Source organism: Haliotis rufescens, unplaced genomic scaffold (genome assembly GCF_023055435.1).
Source record: "Haliotis rufescens isolate VD_foot unplaced genomic scaffold, xgHalRufe1.0.p SCAF_27, whole genome shotgun sequence".
Taxonomy (NCBI): Eukaryota; Metazoa; Mollusca; class Gastropoda; order Lepetellida; family Haliotidae; genus Haliotis; species Haliotis rufescens.
The window spans coordinates 6,695,717-6,715,875 of record NW_025963968.1 but is presented as its reverse complement, the minus strand read 5'-3'; the positions used below and the strand labels follow the sequence as shown (position 1 = coordinate 6,715,875).

The window sequence follows — 20,159 nt, the reverse complement described above, 5'->3', positions numbered from 1 at the left end:
CTTTCTGACTCCCTCTCTCTTCATCCCTCTCTCTCCTCCTCTCTCCCTTCCTCTTTCTGACTCCCTCTCTCTTCATCCCTCTCTCTCCTCCTCTCTCCCTTCCTCTTTCTGACTCCCTCTCTCTTCATCCCTCTCTCTCCTCCTCTCTCCCTTCCTCTTTCTGACTCCCTCTCTCTTCATCCCTCTCTCTCCTCCTCTCTCCCTTCCTCTTTCTGACTCCCTCTCTCTTCATCCCTCCCTCTCTCCTCTCTCCTCTCTCCCTTCCTCTTTATGACTCCCTCTCTCGTCATCCCTCTCTCTCTCCTCCTCTCTCCCTTCCTCTTTCTGACTCCCTCTCTCTTCATCCCTCTCTCTCTCCTCTCTCCCTTCCTCTTTCTGACTCCCTCTCTCTTTATCCCTCTCTCTCCTCTCTCTCCCTCTGTCTCCATCCTCTCTCTCCCCCTCCCTCTTCCTCTCTCTCCCTCCTCTCTCTCTATGTAAGAACATATTACACGTACTCATCTTCACAGCATAGTTCTTGTGACTGATTTATTATGCATGTTTCCTTTCTTAATGAACATTAACACCTACTATGCATAATGCGCTGAAATATGTAACTACAGTAAACTACGTTGATAATAAACACGCTTCATGCTCTCCGTGTTATAATCGCACACCAATGAGGCCTGGTTGGAAACAAGGACATGAATAAATACGTGTCTTCCCGAGGGCGTAATAATGACAGTCCGCCGTGGTGTAGAAGGGAATCAACGCTGGCTGCGGCGTAAAACTACATGCAATCGGTTAAACCATTACACTTTGTCTAATGCTACACATAAGAATATATGTATGTGTATTGATTATATGACTTTTGATTATAAATGACTGATTCTCATTGTCGCAGAAATTGGTGCGCGTTCTAGTTTAAGAGTGAGTGAGTGAGTGAGTTGGGTTTCACGCCGCTTTTAACAGTATTCCAGTTATATCGCGGCGTGTCATTTTAATGTGGGAGGAAAGCCCGAAGTGATGCAGGTTTCAGACGTTTACCACTTCGGTGAAACCCACGAGCACGGGTATTGTGCTGACAAACCTAGAAACATAATCGGGGCGAACCGGGATTCGAACCAACAGTCATAGGTTTCTGGCTTGCCCAAGGGACGCAGCTCTGCACAGCGAATCGCGGCGCCTTAGACGACTGGGCCACCCGTGCCCCTTTAGTTTAAGAAGCTGGGCACGTTTCACAAAGCGGTCTTTGCGCTGTAACCTGGTTTACAAGTTCCATTTTCATAATTATCCCCTTTACTGACATGAATAATCATGTAAGGGAAAACTGTGGGGAAGTCATGGACCTGGTCACCGGTCAAGGCTCCCGATGACACTACTCTTTTGACGAATTGGTATGACGGAAATGCTGTAGTTATACATTAACACATATTTGAAACGCGTTGAGCAATGACTTGCAGCAAACATCGTGAGACTGGCCGACACACAAGCTCAGATAATTGGAGCGTTTTGATATCAGTGGCATCCGTGCATGCATCATGTCCACAAAGAGAGAGTATCATGTAATTGTGAACAGTATATATAGATAGGAAGGATGTCCATCGTGCTAAGGTGCTCAATTCAGTATACTCGTAACCAGCCTGTATGTCAGAATATCTCCATGTGTTTTCTTCTGGTGTGTTTATATAAGCGACAAACTATTTCCTTATTCACAAGAAATCCCTTCAAAAAACAGCGTCGGTTGTACGATTCCGAATATATCATGAGCATGCGTTTATGAATCACTATCAATTGATGATACCAGGCGTTCGCGAAACAGAAACCCGTCACAAACGCATGCAAAGACAAGTCAATTGTTTACCTGAATCACTGGGTAAATACGTGGAAAGTAACTGGCTATTTATGGTTATTGATCGATTTCAGATCATCGATATACCAGAAGTTAAACTTCGTGACCAAATAACATGTACCTTGTTTTGACTTTGCCAATCCGAGCAGAAATTCTGATTCATGTGCATAAAGAAGCCAGAATAGGAGCACTATTGGTATCCATGGGAATGCCTTGTTCCTGCCTTAATGTCTTACCTCCAAAACATCACATAGATGTTATCAATGAGGAAGTCGAACATTTCACATATTGATTACTCAGTAAACTTTAGATTTGCTTTCATTTTTTATGTATTGATCTGAAAGGTGTGCTAGTTGTTCTTCCTTCTGGTGTGTACGTTGGAGTGCTAGTTGCCATAGATACCCAGTGCCATTCAGTCATACTCAGTGTCACAGTCTCGTGTGCCTGGTAACATTAAGTTAGTGCATTTGGTGCCTTGGAATCCTCAATTTTCGAAACAATATTTAGTTAATCTGCTTTTTCCAAATTCATCTAAATTCCAGATGGTATTGACAACACGTTATTCTTTAGGTACATTGCATAATCAGCGAGAATACCTTGTACCTGAAATATTAACGCAGTCAACTTCTATCTTGACTACCCTATACTTTACGGAAATATTAATATAACATCATCACAAAGCTTTGTTAAACAACGCCTATAGTATATGACAGTAGCGCGGGTCATGTAGCGCAGTTATCCTGTGAATATAAATGGCTTAGTAAATGTATAATAAGAGAGGTCAAATTGAAACGTTAATGCGATAAAACCTGTGTTTTAGATCTACAGTGAGATGTCCTGAACGCGGAAGTGACAGCCTGGTAGTGTCTGTCAGTGAAGCTAAATACACCTCATGTCCTAGCACGGCCCACTGTTAGCTGCTGGCGTGTTGAGTCGCCATGGCGAGATATATCGACCAGCTTCTATATCTGCTTTATCCATGTTTGTGGCTTTTGAACTGTTTGTTTTAGCTTTTGCGTGCTGTTCTTGCACTTGAAGACACTGCGTGACTTATTAGGGCTCGAGTCACCAATGTCAAGGTCGACAATTCATATATATGTTGTTGTTATATCTTAAAATAATCTGAACCAAACAAATACATTGAGATAAAATGAGGCTCGAGTTACAGAGATTGAAATGTACATTTATAAGGACGAATTTGTGATGTGGGTTCTCCGTGCATTATTTAAAGATATTATGTCATTTGTTATTATTAATATCTGTCATCATGAAATATGTCTTTAAAATTACTCTCTTCAAATTGATCAATAATAAATTACACGTTATGTTTTAGTTTTAATCTCAAAGATCTTTTTTTAAGTATTCATACGAAATGGCCAAGCTACATATAATGGCGTCACTGAATAATTAGGAGATAAACATACAGTATGTACAGAAAACAGTATGTTTATTTCCATTCTACCATGACTAAATAAAACTCGTTGGTGTTAGCAAATATACTGAGTGAAGCGGCATGGGTTGAGTTCAGTGTTTTGAGTGGGTTATCGATCTGAATTACGGAATCACTGAACAAAATATGGTGCTGTATATACTCAAGCAGTTTGTTTACACCGTAATACTTCACTCGAACATATGATAGGCATTGAAAGCATATAAGCACGGCAACTTGGTAAGCTAACATGAGGTGGGCATACCCAACGAAAACAAAGCAAGCTTTGCAAGGCTTTCGCTCTACATCGCGCGTCACCATTATGACGTCATATCGCCCATTGTGACGCAAAAGATATGACGTCACAGTCCTATATAGAAAAGCGCCAAAATTCCAAGCTCTCTGTTGTCTCCAAAACGTAAATACATTCCCTTTGTAGATTTCTATCGTGTTTTCTGCACGGAATGTATTGCCACACATTCTTTGAATATTGTAGTAACCGCATCTGTGCATTTTGTAACCTGTAATTGTAGATATAATTATTTAAATACGCCTACCGACAAATACTGAAAATAGTGCTTTTCTATGAATATTAGCTTCCGCGGTGATGCGGCCGTCAAACCAGCTGTTTCAATCAGAGGGGGTTTATCGTGATTTAATAGCCTCTGATTGATTAACCAGAATCGAGTAAATTCCAAATTCATGGTAGAATTTTCCATGACGATAATAATGTTTAAATTTATATATGCGTCTTTTCAGATTGAAAGCAAACAAAATGCAAAAATACAAACCTTATATGGCGCAAAGTTTTTCGTTCAGATGTACTCTGCTACATCAAAAATGTCAAGAATGTTAAGCCGATCACAATTCGTGTATGAAGTTGAATTGATCTACGACCAGCTGTCCCAATGGTATCAATACAACTACTGTTCATTCGCCTGTCTCGTGCCTCAAGTTCAAACCACAGACCATAATGATATCTACGCTTAACAAGACTTCCAGCAATACAAAGAACTCTTCAGTCTGTCGGATGAACTGTATTTAAGTTATCGTTGTCGGATGTCGATAGCGTGTATGTGGTCCTGCTGCACATGCGAGCACCCCGTCGGCATGTATCTTCACTGGACCGTGATACGTCATATAAAATGTGTATTTCTACCAGGAAGACATGTTATGGTGAGCTCGGTACTCGCGCTATGATAATGCGGGGATAGTGATGGACAAGATTACAATATGTGTGAACGCAAGGTAGGTGCATGAAATGTGTCTTTTGTTAGGCAAGGCTACAGGGCTGCGTCGTGTTTCGGCTGTTGCGTCGCATCGAGGTCAGGTGACACTGCGTTACCATGACAGCCGCTGCCAATCATGCCACGTTCATATCTGAGATCTGAAAGGTAAACAAATAGGCGTATAGGCTGACATGTTATGCATAACATCCGCGGGGCTGGGTGGGTGTGTGTGTGTGTGTCTGTGGGCGGGGGGGGGGGGGGGGGGGGGGGGGGTAAATCTGTTCATCTTTAATAACATATGTTCTAGATACAACGAAACCTCTATAATCCGGACGATGAATTCGGATTAACGAAAACTGCTGCTGTAAATATTCATAATACCGTTGTCAATACTTCCATTGTTGTAAATTTTAATTAGATATATGTTTCAGAATCGGATTATCAAAGCAACATTTCAGCAGCTGTTCGCAATGTAACCTCATTAACACACATTGTACGCTGTACATGTGGCAGCAAAGTTTATACATTTGATACCGTTTGCTATTAAACGTCATTCACTAACTACATCATGATAATAATAATCATAATCATAATAATCATAATAATAATAATTACATTCATTATTATGGTATAGGTCTTCATGGTTCTAACCCTATAACCGGTTTTTAAATTTCAACTCACTCACTCACTCTATCTGCCGCTGCAATACAGCGAGCACAGCTTAACACCCGACCTCTTGTCCGTTCAGATTGACGTACGAATCGAAATACAAGGATGAAGAAATAAAAAAAATTTTGCGTACAGTACCAGGGAAATGTCTAAGAGAATGCAACAGTTTGTGCGATCTATAGTCGTAAACTATAGTCATATTCCATTACGTTGAGGGTGACCCACCATCGATCATATACATGTTGCGGTTACAATACTGGCCTTAAGTGCCTTCCACCCAGCAATCACATGTTGATTGATCGCAACGCCTCCCGCGTCAGGGCGATAATGCACCGGGCACCTGTTGTTCGTATGAAAACGAATTTTGTATCCGGGGTTTAAAAGCAAAAGCTGCTATGTACAATATGGTACCAATATTGATCAGTAAGGAGTGTTGAGAATTTTTAGTATTTGTTCTTTTTTTATTACTATCTTATCGACTGTTTTTTATTAACATTATACATCAAAAGGCAAACGATATAGTGATCATGTACATTTAAGGTTAACTGAAAATTAATAATATTTTTTACATATTGATTAATCTGCAAGGCTGCCAGTGTGGTATGTTGTCGTCTTAATAACTTTGAGGAAAACAGAGAAGTCACATCTCATATTGTCATTACATTGGAAGTACAGTTAAGTACGGTTATAACTAACTCAAAGGGACTACTAATTTTAGTTCGTTATAACCGTAGTTCGTTATAAGCATATATACAGCATAACTACAACAAATAGTCGGGACCAAAAAAGTAAGTTCGTTATATCCGTAAGTTCGTTATAAGCGTGTTCGTTATAACCGTAGTTTACTGTAGTTCTACAGCTGTAATGAGTAATGCAATTGACGAGAAGTATCACTATGACTGTGTATAGAACAAGGTCTGGCATAAGTTTTATTCCAAAATGTCAAAATTCTAAAGATGCCTATCTGTCCGATTAAACACCATGGTAAGGAGTTATGTGTTCCTTACAATCACCTGTACTATAGGTAAAAACACGATCACAAAAACTATTGTTGAACATGTACCAAGCTACCAAGTCGATACTACTTACAAGCTACAAAACAACCACGTTGTTACTAAGCTACCTCGTTGTTTCAGAGTTACAAGCTACACAACTATCACGTTCTTACACAGTTACACACTACATAACTACCACGTTCTTACATAGCTACAAGCTACATAAGTACCACGTTCTTACATAGTTACACGCTACATAACTACCGCGTTCTTACATAGTCACACGCTACATAACTACCACGTTCTTACACAGTTATACGCTACATAACACCCTCGTTCTTACACAGCTACAAGCTACATAACTACGACGTTCTAAAATAGGTACACGCTACATAACTACCACGTTCTTACACAGTTACAAGCTGCATAACTCCCTCGTTCTTACACAGCTACAAGCTACATAACTCCCTCGTTCTTGCACAGCTACAAGCTACATAACTACCACGTTCTTACATAGTTACTCGCTACATAATTACCACGTTCTTACATAGTTACACGCTACATAACTACCACGTTCTTACATAGCTACAAGCTACTCAACTACCACGTTGTTACACGGCTACAAGCTACATAACTACCACGTTGTTACACGGTTACAAGCTTCACAACTACCACGTTGTTACACGGTTACAAGCTACATAGCAACCACGTTGTTACACGGTTACAAGCTTCACAACTACCACGTTGTAACACAGAAATAAGCTACACAACTACCACGTTGTTACACAGCTATAAGCTACTCAACTACCACGTTGTTACACAGCTATAAGTTACTCAACTACCACGTTGTTACATAGTTACAAGCTACACAACTACCACGTTGTTACACAGCTATAAGCTACACAACTACCACGTTGTTACACAGCTATAAGCTACTCAACTACCACGTTGTTACACAGCTATAAGCTACACAACTACCACGTTGTTACACAGCTATAAGTTACTCAACTACCACGTTGTTACACAGCTATAAGCTACACAACTATCACGTTGTTACACAGCTATAAGCTACACAACTACCACGTTGTTACACAGCTATAAGCTACACAACTACCACGTTGTTACACAGCTATAAGCTACTCAACTACCACGTTGTTACACAGCTATAAGCTACACAACTACCACGTTGTTACACAGCTATAAGCTACACAACTACCACGTTGTAACACAGTTATAAGCTACTCAACTACCACGTTGTTACACGGTTACAAGCTACACAACTACCACGTTGTTACACAGCTATAAGCTACTCAACTACCACGTTGTTACACAGCTATAAGATACATAACTACCACGTCGTTACACAGCTATAAGCTACTCAACTACCACGTTGTTACACAGCTATAAGCTACTCAACTACCACGTTGTTACACGGTTACAAGCTACACAACTACCACGTTGTTACACGGTTACAAGCTACACAACTACCACGTCGTTACACAGCTATAAGCTACTCAACTACCACGTTGTTACACAGCTTTAAGCTACATAACTACCACGTTGTTACACAGCTATAAGCTACTCAACTACCACGTTGTTACACAGCTTTAAGCTACTCAACTACCACGTTGTTACACAGCTATAAGCTAAACAACTACCACGTTGTTACACAGCTTTAAGCTACTCAACTACCACGTTGTAACACAGCTATAAGCTACTCAACTACCACGTTGTTACACAGCTATAAGCTACACAACTACCACGTTGTTACACAGCTATAAGCTACTCAACTACCACGTTGTTACACAGCTATAAGCTACTCAACTACCACGTTGTTACACAGCTTTAAGCTACATAACTACCACGTTGTTACACAGCTATAAGCTACTCAACTACCACGTTGTTACACAGTTTTAAGCTACTCAACTACCACGTTGTTACACAGCTTTAAGCTACTCAACTACCACGTTGTTACACAGCTATAAGATACATAACTACCACGTTGTTACACAGCTATAAGCTACACAACTACCACGTTGTTACACAGCTATAAGCTACTCAACTACCACGTTGTTACACAGCTATAAGCTACTCAACTACCACGTTGTTACATAGCTATAAGCTACACAACTACCACGTTGTTACACAGCTATAAGCTACACAACTACCACGTTGTTACACAGCTTTAAGATACACAGCTACCACGTTGTTACACAGCTATAAGCTACACAACTACCACGTTGTTACACAGCTTTAAGATACACAGCTACCACGTTGTTACACAGCTATAAGCTACACAACTACCACGTTGTTACACAGCTATAAGCTACACAACTACCACGTTGTTACACAGCTATAAGCTACACAACAACCACGTTGTTACACAGCTTTAAGATACACAACTACCACGTTGTGACACAGCTATAAGCTACACAACTACCACGTTGTTACACAGCTATAAGCTACTCAACTACCACGTCGTTACACAGCTACATGCTACTCAGATACCACGTTGTTACATAGCTTCTGTTCTTTGCGATATATCGCGTAGCTGTCTTATATTTAAGAAAGTGTGATTGATAAGAGAGATTTATTAACATCCTTGTTGTACATAATATTCATATCTTATATAATAAAAGAACGACGAGTGGGAGTTGTTTGTCGTACAATAAAATACTGCAGGGAGAATAAACGATGAGGGGCGCAGCCTCGAGTGGTTTATTCTCCCTGTGGTGTTTTATTGTGCGATAAACAGCGACCACGAGTTTATTCCTTATGTATAGGTACTGCCTATAAATCCAATGTCTGACAGGCTAGCGCTGTAACCACTATGCTACCCACCCTTACCTCATAATGAGGGATCAAAGTGACACAGGTCGTACACCTCTACCACTTTGGTGTTGAACCCCTGACGCCTTTGCCTCCTTATCAACCCTACGACCAGCATATCCAGGAACGACTAAGGGACGTAATTATGCATTACGACTACCACACGTTAGATCACCTGGCTAACAGTCGCCTGAGGTTTCGCAAATGTCAGCTATTATTTTATTTCATTGCATGTTAGAGTATTATCCTCGATAGTGCATTGTGTTACAGAATGATCCTGTACCTAACTCCACTTGATGCTAGTATTGATCATACGCGCCATAACGCTGATATTCAAAGCGCCCTCCCGTCAACACCTTACGGACTCCAATCCATACAACAGTAATACAAAGCTGTCATTGTGAAATGGCATACTTTATCAAAGGAACTTAATAACATACATCAGATACATTCTATTAGCTCGCCATTGATTAGTACGATCAGCTTTTATGGATATTGGCCTCAATTTGCAGTCATTTACAATGTTCCCTTGCACATATGTTTATAACCAGTGTCATATGGAAACTCCTGGCAGTTCGACTAGGATCCGGGCGACACCTGCCGTCAGGTAGGCTATATGTCTGTCTCTCAGACTTTTAAACCATTAGCATTCAGTTTGAATAAGACCGTTAGGACCATAGTGAGAAAATAATATTTCATCATTATGTCGTCAGTTTGTGTTTTATTTTGATAAAGCTTGTGTAGTGGTATTGGGTAAATGATATAAATGCTTTAAAGAGTAAATCCGTAAATTCTTATTAATATATTACATTTATTTGATATAGTATCCCTTCATATTTCGAATATCGGGATATAGAGGAGACATGTTTATCCACGAAGTCTTCGTTGAGGGGAAGCCTGGATAATACTTGTGTCTGTTACTTTTTTATTTACACATTTTTTAATGTCCAAAAAGACAAAAGGATTGGACACAGGTGCATCACTAACCGCCGTCTTCTCCGTTTGTTACTGTGGTACCACGTACAATAAATGCAAGCAAATGTCATCTTATATTAGGAGCCTCGTTAATGGGACCCGTCGATCCCAGCATGCTAAACAGAGATATTTATTAATTCCACTATGTTATGGAGGTAGACCTCGTAGAAAATTATTATTAATTTGCAAACATAAGAATGGATAATATAATTTGTGAGTTTGTAACTTGTTGAATATTTTGCTGATAAACTTTGACAAACATTTTAATTCTTTAAAATTGAAAGTACAAAATAGGCGTTTATATGTAGATATGTTTTGACATATTTTTGTGGTATATAAAATAATATATAATAATGAAATGTTTCACAGCGGAAAATATAAAGAAACTCGTGCGCAACGGCGGGAGTGTCACACACAATACACAGTACAAGAAAACCTCTTTAACTCGATCATTTTTTCGGATAACCTGTTTATCTCATCTTTGATTTCGTGGAAACCTATTCGTGGTTTTCAGGGAAACCTTTGTATTCCAAACAATTTTTGGAGCTCGTTATTCCGATAGCGTTATACAGCGTAACCTCGTCAATCCGATACTGTTAGGTTGCACGCTCTGTACAGCATTATACTCAGGACACGCCCGCAGTTATAGACGAGTAACGTGAATGAACAGTCTGGTTTAATGAGGTTGTAGTTTACTGTGTGTCAATGCTAATGACGGGTGCCTGCTGCAACGACTGCGGGTTTAGAGCACACAGGACTTAGCACAACCCTGCTATCTGATGATCAGGGTCGTTATGCGTCGTCCACGCCAGGTGACATCACTTCCCTGACACTGATTCATGCGTGTTGCTTGTATCTTGTTAATTCACGTCGTCATCCTTGCCACATTGCCTTATTGTATAAACGTATCACGTGGTGTTGGGACAGGAGTTCAGTTCAGTTCATTAAACAGGCCAATTTCAAAAGCAAATTTACAAAGAATGAATTATTAAAATAATAGTTAAGCTCCTCGCTTCCGTTCAAGCAGACATACATGTATCATGCGATTAAAAGAACGGCTGTTGCAGTCTTGGCAGGTGTGCGACGTTAACGCGCTGGAATAACAGTACATACACTTCCTCCTGACAGCACAAGATAGCAGGTACGACCAGGTCCTCAGTGAATAATGCCCTGGACATGTTGAATGTATAGAGAACATTATAGCGAAAAATTATGACGATGCTGAATACCTACTAGCAGCTGGTTATGGTGTATAAACATGTACCTGTACGTAGCCATAACCAGATATATGTACCTGTAACTAGCCATAACCATATATTTGTACCTGTAACTAGCCATAATTATATATTTGTACCTGTAACTAGCCATAACCATATATTTGTACCGGTAACTAGCCATAACAATATATTTGTACCTGTAACTAGCCATAACCAGATATTTGTACCTGTAACTAGCCATAACCACATATTTGTACCTGTAACTAGCCATAACCCGATATATGTAATTGTAACCAGCCATAACCACATATATATACCTGTAACTAGCCATAACCACATATATGTACTTGTAACTAGCCATAACCATATATTTGTACCTGTAACTAGCCATAACCACATATGTGTAGTTGTAACTAGCCATAACCAGATATTTGTACCTGTAACTAGCCATAACCAGATATTTGTACCTGTAACTAGCCATAACCAGATATTTGTACCTGAAACTAGGCATTACCATATATTTGTACCTGTTACTAGCCATAACCATATATTTGTACCTGTAACTAGCCATAACCAGACATTTGTATCTGTAACTAGCCATAACCAGATATTTGTACCTTTACCTAGCCATTACCATATGTTATATATATTCTGTCTGTATTTGACACAAAATATCCAAATCGTCAAAATCACCCTTCTTATGTCATAATGTTAAGGCCTTGACTACGCATGGGTGTATCAGGGTGTGTCTTAATGGTGTTACTTAAAAGAGCTTAAGAATATTTAAGCAAATCTGGATAGCAAAACTAAGAAATTGCAAATGTACGAACACCTATTTCCTATACCTTCTCCTGTGTCTCCTCTGAATATATATGTACCTCTGTCTGCTCTACCCGTTTAGCCACTGCTAGCTTCACTCTTTCCCCACCTTCATCTCCACCTATATCTATATTTAACTCCATAAATATGGACATGTATCTAGTTGTACCTGCATCTATTCTGTCTGTATCTGCCGCCTCCGTGGTCTTGTGGTAGAGCGTCCGCCCGGAGAGCGGAAGGTCCGGGGTTCGATCCCCGTCCGCGTCATACCAAAAGACGTTAAAAGATGGTATTTGTTGTTACCCTGTCTGGCGCTCGGCATTAGGGGGCTAAAACAAGGACTGGTCTGCTCGGAGTCAGTATACTGTGTCTGGGTGGGGTATTCATGTTAAACTGCGGCATTGTATCTTGGACGCGACGTTAAACCCAATTTCACCTCACCTCACCTCTATCTGTATCTACCTTTAGTGCTGCTGGTGTGTATAACCGTATTCGACTAACGGGATCGGGGGGGTCAAACTCGCTGACTTGGTTCATGCGTGTCATCGTATTCCAGTTGCGTAGATCGATGCTCATGATGTCAATTACTGGATTGTCTGGTCCAGACTCAATTATTTACAGACCGCCGTCATATAGATGAAATATTGCTGAGCGCGGCGTTAAACAATAAACAAACAAAATCTATCTATATCTACCCGTGCCTGCGTCTACTCTTTCTTTATCGATCCATACATATATATAGTTGTACCTGTCTCTGCTATATATATTTACCTCTGGATGAATTTACCTCTATCTACCACTATCTGTATATACATGTAACTTCACCGAATCACCGATGGCGTCGTCTCTACCAGTATCCACGTATGTACCTGAAAGTGTTCGTCAAGGGTTTTACCGTAGGGTTTGTTCATGTAAAAGAAATACATTTACAAGTGTGTTATTCACGTGTGATATTCCTTATGGTGACTACGGAGCGGTCGGGTAGCCTAGTGGTTAAAGCGTTCGCTCGTCACGCCGAAGACCCGGGTTCGAATCCCGACATGGGTACAATGTGTGAAGCCCATTTCTGGTGTCCCCCGCCATGATATTGCTGGAATATTGCTAAAAGCGGCGTAAAACCAAACTCACTCACTCACTATGGTGACTACCTGTATCATCACGTCGAACACATACCTGTCCGTCGAGGTATATTTCAACAGCGCAAACCCGGATGTAAACACATATGCAACCGTGCGGTCCGTGTTGTTGTCGTTAATGAACTGTGTTTCCTTCACAAGGGACACTGTGAAAGACATATATTTACATATATTTACATATCAGTGATATTAAGTCACGATGGATCAGGACAACTATTGCAAATATGTAATCTTTACACACACACACACACACACACACACACACACACACACACACACATACCTGTCCCCTCCCCATCCCCCGACAGGGGAAAACTTACTGTCTATAAGATACAAATACGAATTTTATACCATGTATGTATGTATGTTGTATGTACGTGCGTACTAATGTACTAAGTGGGGTTTGTTGCACCCAACTTCAACTTGCACTTGCACTTGCACTTGCACCCAAAAACTTCACCCACAACCTACCCCCACTGCCACCCCCACCCCCACCAGCCACACGACCGTGGCATGTCAACAATCGTGTCTAGGCCAGACATCCAGTGACTTGAATGCGCCATTTACTAATTAAGTGTCAACTAAATACGATGTTAACCTTGAATATTGTATGCTGCATACAAGTGCAGAGAGGCACTGTATAAATACGTTCGTTTTGCAACACAGTGAGGAGTGGAAGTTTTAATGTCTCGGCCTGAATATTATTTTGTAGTTGACTCAGTGATGTGAATGATATCGTTTGTGAATGATACGCCATCGGACTGCACTGGTCGCACAGGGAAGAAGCCATTGTGTTCGCCCGATCATCTGTGTTGCTTTTCAAAACGGAGAATAGAACAGATGAACCACGTTTAGACACTGCCACAGCTAGTATACTCATTTCAAAGCCAGCACAACCCCTCTGCTGATACATTCGACATGAAAGACTTCTTGAATACATTAAATACAATTCTATACCGACATGCTTCTACCGCATGCTGAGTGACAAGTCGCGCCCTTACCGGGCCACTCTTATACATATGTGCATACTGCTTGCCCATTGTTTGGTCCTAAGACGTATATTACTGCTTGCTAAAAAAGGCATCGTGACATTGTTGTTGTGTGTAACCCAATTTCTGAGTCAACATGACATGTAAAATGTAAATTTTGAAACGTCAACGTCAGACGTCTCGATTATTTGCGGAAACAGATTTCAGGCAAGGACTGGTGAAAGAGTGGTGAAATTATATGTATGGATTACGACACCAGGTGTTCGCGAAAAGGGTAAGCCTTTCCTGCTCTGCCGGTGGCACCAGTTTAGCCCTGTTTACAGATGCGGAACGCTGTGGGGTAGCCCTGTGGTTTGTGAGGCCATCTATGACGCCAGGGTTCTATACCCATGGGTGCTGTTTGGGACACCGGGGCCCACTTGCACAAAGCGGTCTCAGTGCTAAGATGATCGTAACTCAAGTACTTTAACATAGGCTTACGATAGTCTTAGCACTAATATTGCTTTGTGTAAGTGGGCCTAGATTATAGTTTTTCTTTCGTTATAATGCGAAAGTCTCACTGACACCCGTACCTGTGCCAAGATGGGAATAAGGAAACAAATAACGATAGTGACATCAGGCGTACCTGTGCCAAGATCGGAATAAGGAAACAAATAACGATAGTTACATCAGGCGTACTTGTGCCAAGATGGGAATAAGGAAACAAATAACGATAGTTACATCAGCTGTACCTGTGCCAAGATGGGAATAAGGAAACAAATAACGATAGTTACATCAGGCGTATCTGTGCCAAGATGGGAATAAGGAAACAAATAACGATAGTTACATCAGCCCTACCTGTGCCAAGATGGGAATAAGGAAACAAATAACGATAGTAACATCAGCTGTACCTGTGCCAAGATGAGAATAAGGATACAAATAACGATAGTTACATCAGCTGTACCTGTGCCAAGATGAGAATAAGGATACAAATAACGATAGTTACATCAGCTGTACCTGTGCCAAGATGAGAATAAGGAAACAAATAACGACAGTTACATCAGCTGTGCCTGTGCTAAGATGAAAAGAGGGATACAAATAACGAAAGTTACATCAGCTGTACCTGTGCTAAGATGGGAATAAGGAAACAAATAACGATAGTTACATCAGCTGTACCTGTGCTAAGATGAAAAGAGGGATTCAAATAACGAAAGTTACATCAGCTGTACCTGTGCTAAGATGGGAATAAGGAAACAAATAACGACAGTTACATCAGCTGTGCCTGTGCTAAGATGAAAAGAAGGATACAAATAACGAAAGTTACATCAGCTGTACCTGTGCCAAGATGAGGATAGGGATACAAATAACGACAGTTACATCAGCTGTACCTGTGCCAAGATGAGGATAGGGATACAAATAACGACAGTTACATCAGGCGTACCTGTGCCAAGATGAGGATAGGGATACAAATAACGATAGTTACATCAGCTGTACCTGTGCCAAGATGAAAAGAGGGATACAAATAACGATAGTTACATCAGGCGTACCTGTGCCAAGATGGGAATAAGGAAACAAATAACGACAGTTACATCAGCTGTGCCTGTGCTAAGATGGGAATAAGGAAACAAATAAAGACAGTTACATCAGCTGTACCTGTGCCAAGATGAAAAGAGGGATACAAATAACGAAAGTTACATCAGCTGTACCTGTGCCAAGATGGGAATAAGGAAACAAATAACGACAGTTACATCAGCTGTACCTGTGCCAAGATGGGAATAAGGAAACAAATAACGATAGTTACATCAGCTGTACCTGTGCCAAGATGAGAATAGGGATACAAATAACGATAGTTACATCAGCCGTACCTGTGCCAAGATGAGAATAAGGAAACAAATAACGATAGTTACATCAGCTGTACCTGTGCCAAGATGGGAATAAGGAATCAAATAACGATAGTTACATCAGCTGTACCTGTGCCAAGATGAGAATAAGGAAACAAATAACGATAGTTACATCAGCTGTACCTGTGCCAAGATGGGAATAGGGATACAAATAACGATAGTTACATCAGCTGTACCTGTGCCAGGATGAGAATAGGGATACAAATAACGACAGTTGCAACACTTGTACCTGTGCCAGGATGAGAATAGGGATACAAATAACGATAGTTACATTAGTTGTACCTGTGCCAAGATGAGAATAAGGATACAAATAACGACAGTACGTCAGTTGTACAATGAACATGTGCAAGATGGCACAAACGTTTTTGTTAATATTTCACGATGCGCAAAATGAACAAATAATCACACCGCGGTTTGGTGAATGGGTTACTGCATTTATGAAAGCATTTCACCTTGTAATCAATAATGATTGTAATTGAGTCGCTGTTAAAAAAAGAATAAACTTAGAACTGAATAGCCGAGTAATTAATGTTGTAAACAGGTACCATAGCTAGTCACATACATGTAAGTAGTCACTGACACGTAACATGTTCTAAGCCTCTGCATCTGTTTCAGGTAAGCAATGGCATGTTACAGACACGTAATAGCATGGGCCTCTCTGATGCTGTGGCTCAACGCTGCGATTGGTCAGTATAAGTACACGTATACATTTATGAATTGAAAATCAAAAGGGAACTTTGGACTTTCCTAATGGATACGTATTGAGGATTTTCAAAAGAATCAATTGCTAAACTGACATCTATTTTTCATTCAGGTCATGACATCTGCGCGAGCACATCGTTCTTCCTCCATCCAAATAACACAATCTGCCCCAATCGGGGCAAGGTGGACATCTTCCAGAAGTTTGGGTTTCCGTCAGACGCTGTGCCCGTGGATTTGTCCGGCTATGTTCCCCGGCTGCTCCATGAAGACTCGGTGGTCCACCACGTGGACAGCAACAAGGCTTTCGTGAAGGTTGGGAGCGGCCACGAGGGCGTTGTGTACAGAGCCGAGATGAAGGATTCCAGAACACCCATCATTGTCAAGACATTGAGGAACAAGAACTTCCATCAAATCTTCCACGAGGCCCGGATCCTAACGTATCTAGATGACGTCCCTTTCGTTCCAGATGTAGTCGGACTTCTGCCAACTGGACCGAGTATGTATAATTTGTCAATAGTGTCAGAGTATATTAAAAATAGTTCCACAATTGGTGTGTGGTTCAACAACTCCCATAAAGTCAGTGGCTGCCAGTGGTTGAACATTTCCTATCAAATAGCAGGTGGGCTGAGACATATTAACGAAAGGTATGTTCTCCATAATGATCTTCACCATAAAAACATCCTCATCCAGTGGAGAGGCTCGGATCCAAAGGTTTATTTCATTGACTTCGGGGACTCTACATTCCGTCATGGCAGAGCCGTGAAGAACTTCAACCCATATGACAACATACCTTATCGGGCTTATCTTCCGCCGGAAGTGTCCTACGACCAGTCGACACCAGCTAGTGATATATATAGTGCTGGACAAAACATCAAAACTATTGGGCGTCTGGCTAAAAAAGACAAGCTCATTTACCTAGCATCTGAGTGCATGACAAAAGATCCAGACTCCAGAATATCCGTACGAACCCTTGAGAAGGATCTTCTCGAACTTCTACAGAAATCATGCCCTCTATCTACCGATAGCTTTATGCACAGAGACTCACATAGCCATCAACCCTGTAGTGGGAAGCACCGTGGCTTTCACCATCTACCATTGCCTATCTTGTTACTGAAGGACTTTACAATATATAAAAGACCTATGATATTCCAAGGTTGGCATCTAGCAAAATACAATCCAACAAAAGAAACTGTGGTGATTCGAACGTTTAAGACAGTAAGCTTTAGATATATTCGTCATTGTGCGAGAGTCAGCTTATATCTAAACGACACGAGTTATGTCCCCTTGTTCAAGGGTGTTGTTTTCATGGGAACTCAGTTGGCGGACATGGCGCTGGTGCAGAAGGGTGTGAGCGACAGTGTCACGTTGTCGAACGTCGTCCACGACCAACGCGCTTTCAATGAAGTCCAGAGAGTGAACTTGCTGAGGGAGGTAGCGAAAGCTCTCAATGCCTTTAATCAAAGACATCTGGGGTGTTCTCGCTTGCATACTGATGACATCCTCATAACTTTTATAAACAACAAACCCTCAATCAAATTTATTAGTCTCGGTCGAATGCACTACGGACGAAATCCAAAAGTAAAGTACAAGCTAACCAGAAAACCGAGGTTGATTAGAAGGAGCGCTCATCGCAAAAGCAACCGAATCCGATTTTCAAGTATAATACAGCAATTGCTTCCAGAATTCTACGACCAAGTGAATGAACAGAGTTTGGTTAATGCTTCTTCTCGGATAGCCATGGACGTTAATTCTGTCTCCGACTGGATGTTTACAAGTAATTAAACTTACTGATCTCTTTATACATCGATGTTTATTTGTTGTTTTGTCATTCTTTGGTTAATGTTGGACATTTGACGTATATTTTAGTATCACTTCTCACACTTGTTTTGGAATGACAGTCTAGATACGTGAATATTTATGTTTGTTGTTTAACGCCGCACTCAAGAATATTCCAGCTACGAAGGGTGTCTAAAAAGTTATGGGCCAAACTACGAAGGATATATATAGAGGATATTTCATGTGTCGAGTGAAATATCAAGTTTCTCTCGTCGAGTTACTTGGGGATATTTTCACGATTGGCGTAGTCACGAGTGAAAATATCTCCTTTTCCCTCGTCGCGAGATGAGAGTCATATGGAATATCCTACATATTATACACTTTTTTGTGTAGTTGTCATCCGGAAAAAAATAAATTATTTCATTACAAATGTAAAACCTTGAACCGTAAATTTGCGCTCCCAACCTAACACGCGGGGGCGGTTCACCACCCCTTGTATTTGCGACATAAAAAGTAGTTTCGTGTTTGCAAAATCTTTAAAAAAATAAACAAAAGTAACTAAAAATATTTAGGCTAACGAAAAGTCTTTATCATATATTTAGATATGATTATATACACAATCAACTTTAACAAAAAAATATTCCTGAAAACTAAGAGACCGCTGTTGGTAGCAAAAGAATACACGCTGGTCAAGTAACAGAAATGGCGCTTTGCGAAACGAACAGTCTCGATTGACGAGTTAAATGAGAATTTGACAGTTTATAACGAAACACTTTCAAGAGAATAACAAATGGCAAGAAGCGACATCAACTACATAAATGACCATCGGCCATTAATTTGCCTTGTCATTGAGGAACTAACGTGAAAAGGAAGTCAACAGTTTGTGTAGGAGCCAGACATGATAAAGGGAGACAATTTGAGACGGGGTAACTCTTGTTTGACAACAGTTCCGTCAAAGTGTTATGTTCACAGCAGTGAAATAGCGAGTGTTATGTTCACTGCAAAGGAAACTTGAACTGCAGACAACTCAGTCTTTCACACTGAAGTATATAATAATACACCCTTAACGGGTTTTTTTGTATGAAGTACCATGCTTCACATGCTTACAGCGTGTATTTGAACCAAATACACAACAAGGCAGCATATTTCTGTAGGCAGCAAGTGTGTACTCTGCAGATAATACTTGGTCACACACACACACACACACACACACACACACACACACACACACACACACACACCGGCCCGACACTATCACTATCACGATATTCAAAGTGAGACTAGTGCCATTAGTTTCCTTCTTTCTACATTCCTGGAGACCAACCTCAGACAATTTCGTTGACTTGATAAATTTTGCCTCTGATGTATTTCCAATAACTGCACGACATTCCATCTGTTAAAAATTATTAGCGAGGCGTACCTTATGTGGACTCTTGATAACAGCTTCGCGTGCAACCTGAAGAGTAGTATTATTTAGTAGTTACCTCCCTTTAACTGTCCGTCTCATTCCCTGTCGTCAAGGCCCGACGATACGTTTCATCATTCTGTTGAAATTTCTTTGATTTTGTCACGGATGTTTTTGACACGCATGCTGTGATGACATTTATGTTGTTTTGTCCTTTTTATGCTCATCCAATTATCAAACCGCAATTAAAAACGACCTCAACGAAAGGTTTGATCCCA

At 40.7% G+C, this 20,159-nt stretch overlaps 1 protein-coding gene across 6 annotated transcripts; it reads left to right on the top strand.

Moving 5' to 3' along the window:
• The first annotated feature begins 4,187 nt into the window (after nucleotides 1-4,187).
• Nucleotides 4,188-18,501, top strand: LOC124150594. 6 transcript variants are annotated; one of them, XM_046522534.2, is made up of 4 exons: nucleotides 4,189-4,508; nucleotides 9,534-9,589; nucleotides 16,614-16,684; nucleotides 16,813-18,501. In XM_046522534.2, the coding sequence occupies exons 3-4, from the start codon at nucleotides 16,621-16,623 to the stop codon at nucleotides 18,480-18,482; spliced, it is 1,734 nt and encodes a 577-aa protein (XP_046378490.2). In that variant the 5' UTR covers nucleotides 4,189-4,508; nucleotides 9,534-9,589; nucleotides 16,614-16,620; the 3' UTR covers nucleotides 18,483-18,501. The 6 variants fall into 6 exon arrangements, with proteins under 6 accessions (XP_046378495.2, XP_046378490.2, XP_046378489.2 ...); XM_046522539.2 differs by lacking the exon at nucleotides 9,534-9,589 and having other exon boundaries at nucleotides 4,188-4,436; XM_046522533.2 differs by lacking the exon at nucleotides 9,534-9,589.
• The last annotated feature ends 1,658 nt before the right edge of the window (nucleotides 18,502-20,159 follow it).

Coding starts and splice junctions, on each gene's coding strand:
- LOC124150594 (XM_046522539.2), top strand. CDS start 16,621: ATGGCATGTTACAGACACGTAATAGCATGGGCCTCTCTGATGCTGTGG. Junction 16,685..16,812: donor GTGGCTCAACGCTGCGATTG/GTCAGTATAAGT, acceptor TTTTTCATTCAG/GTCATGACATCTGCGCGAGC.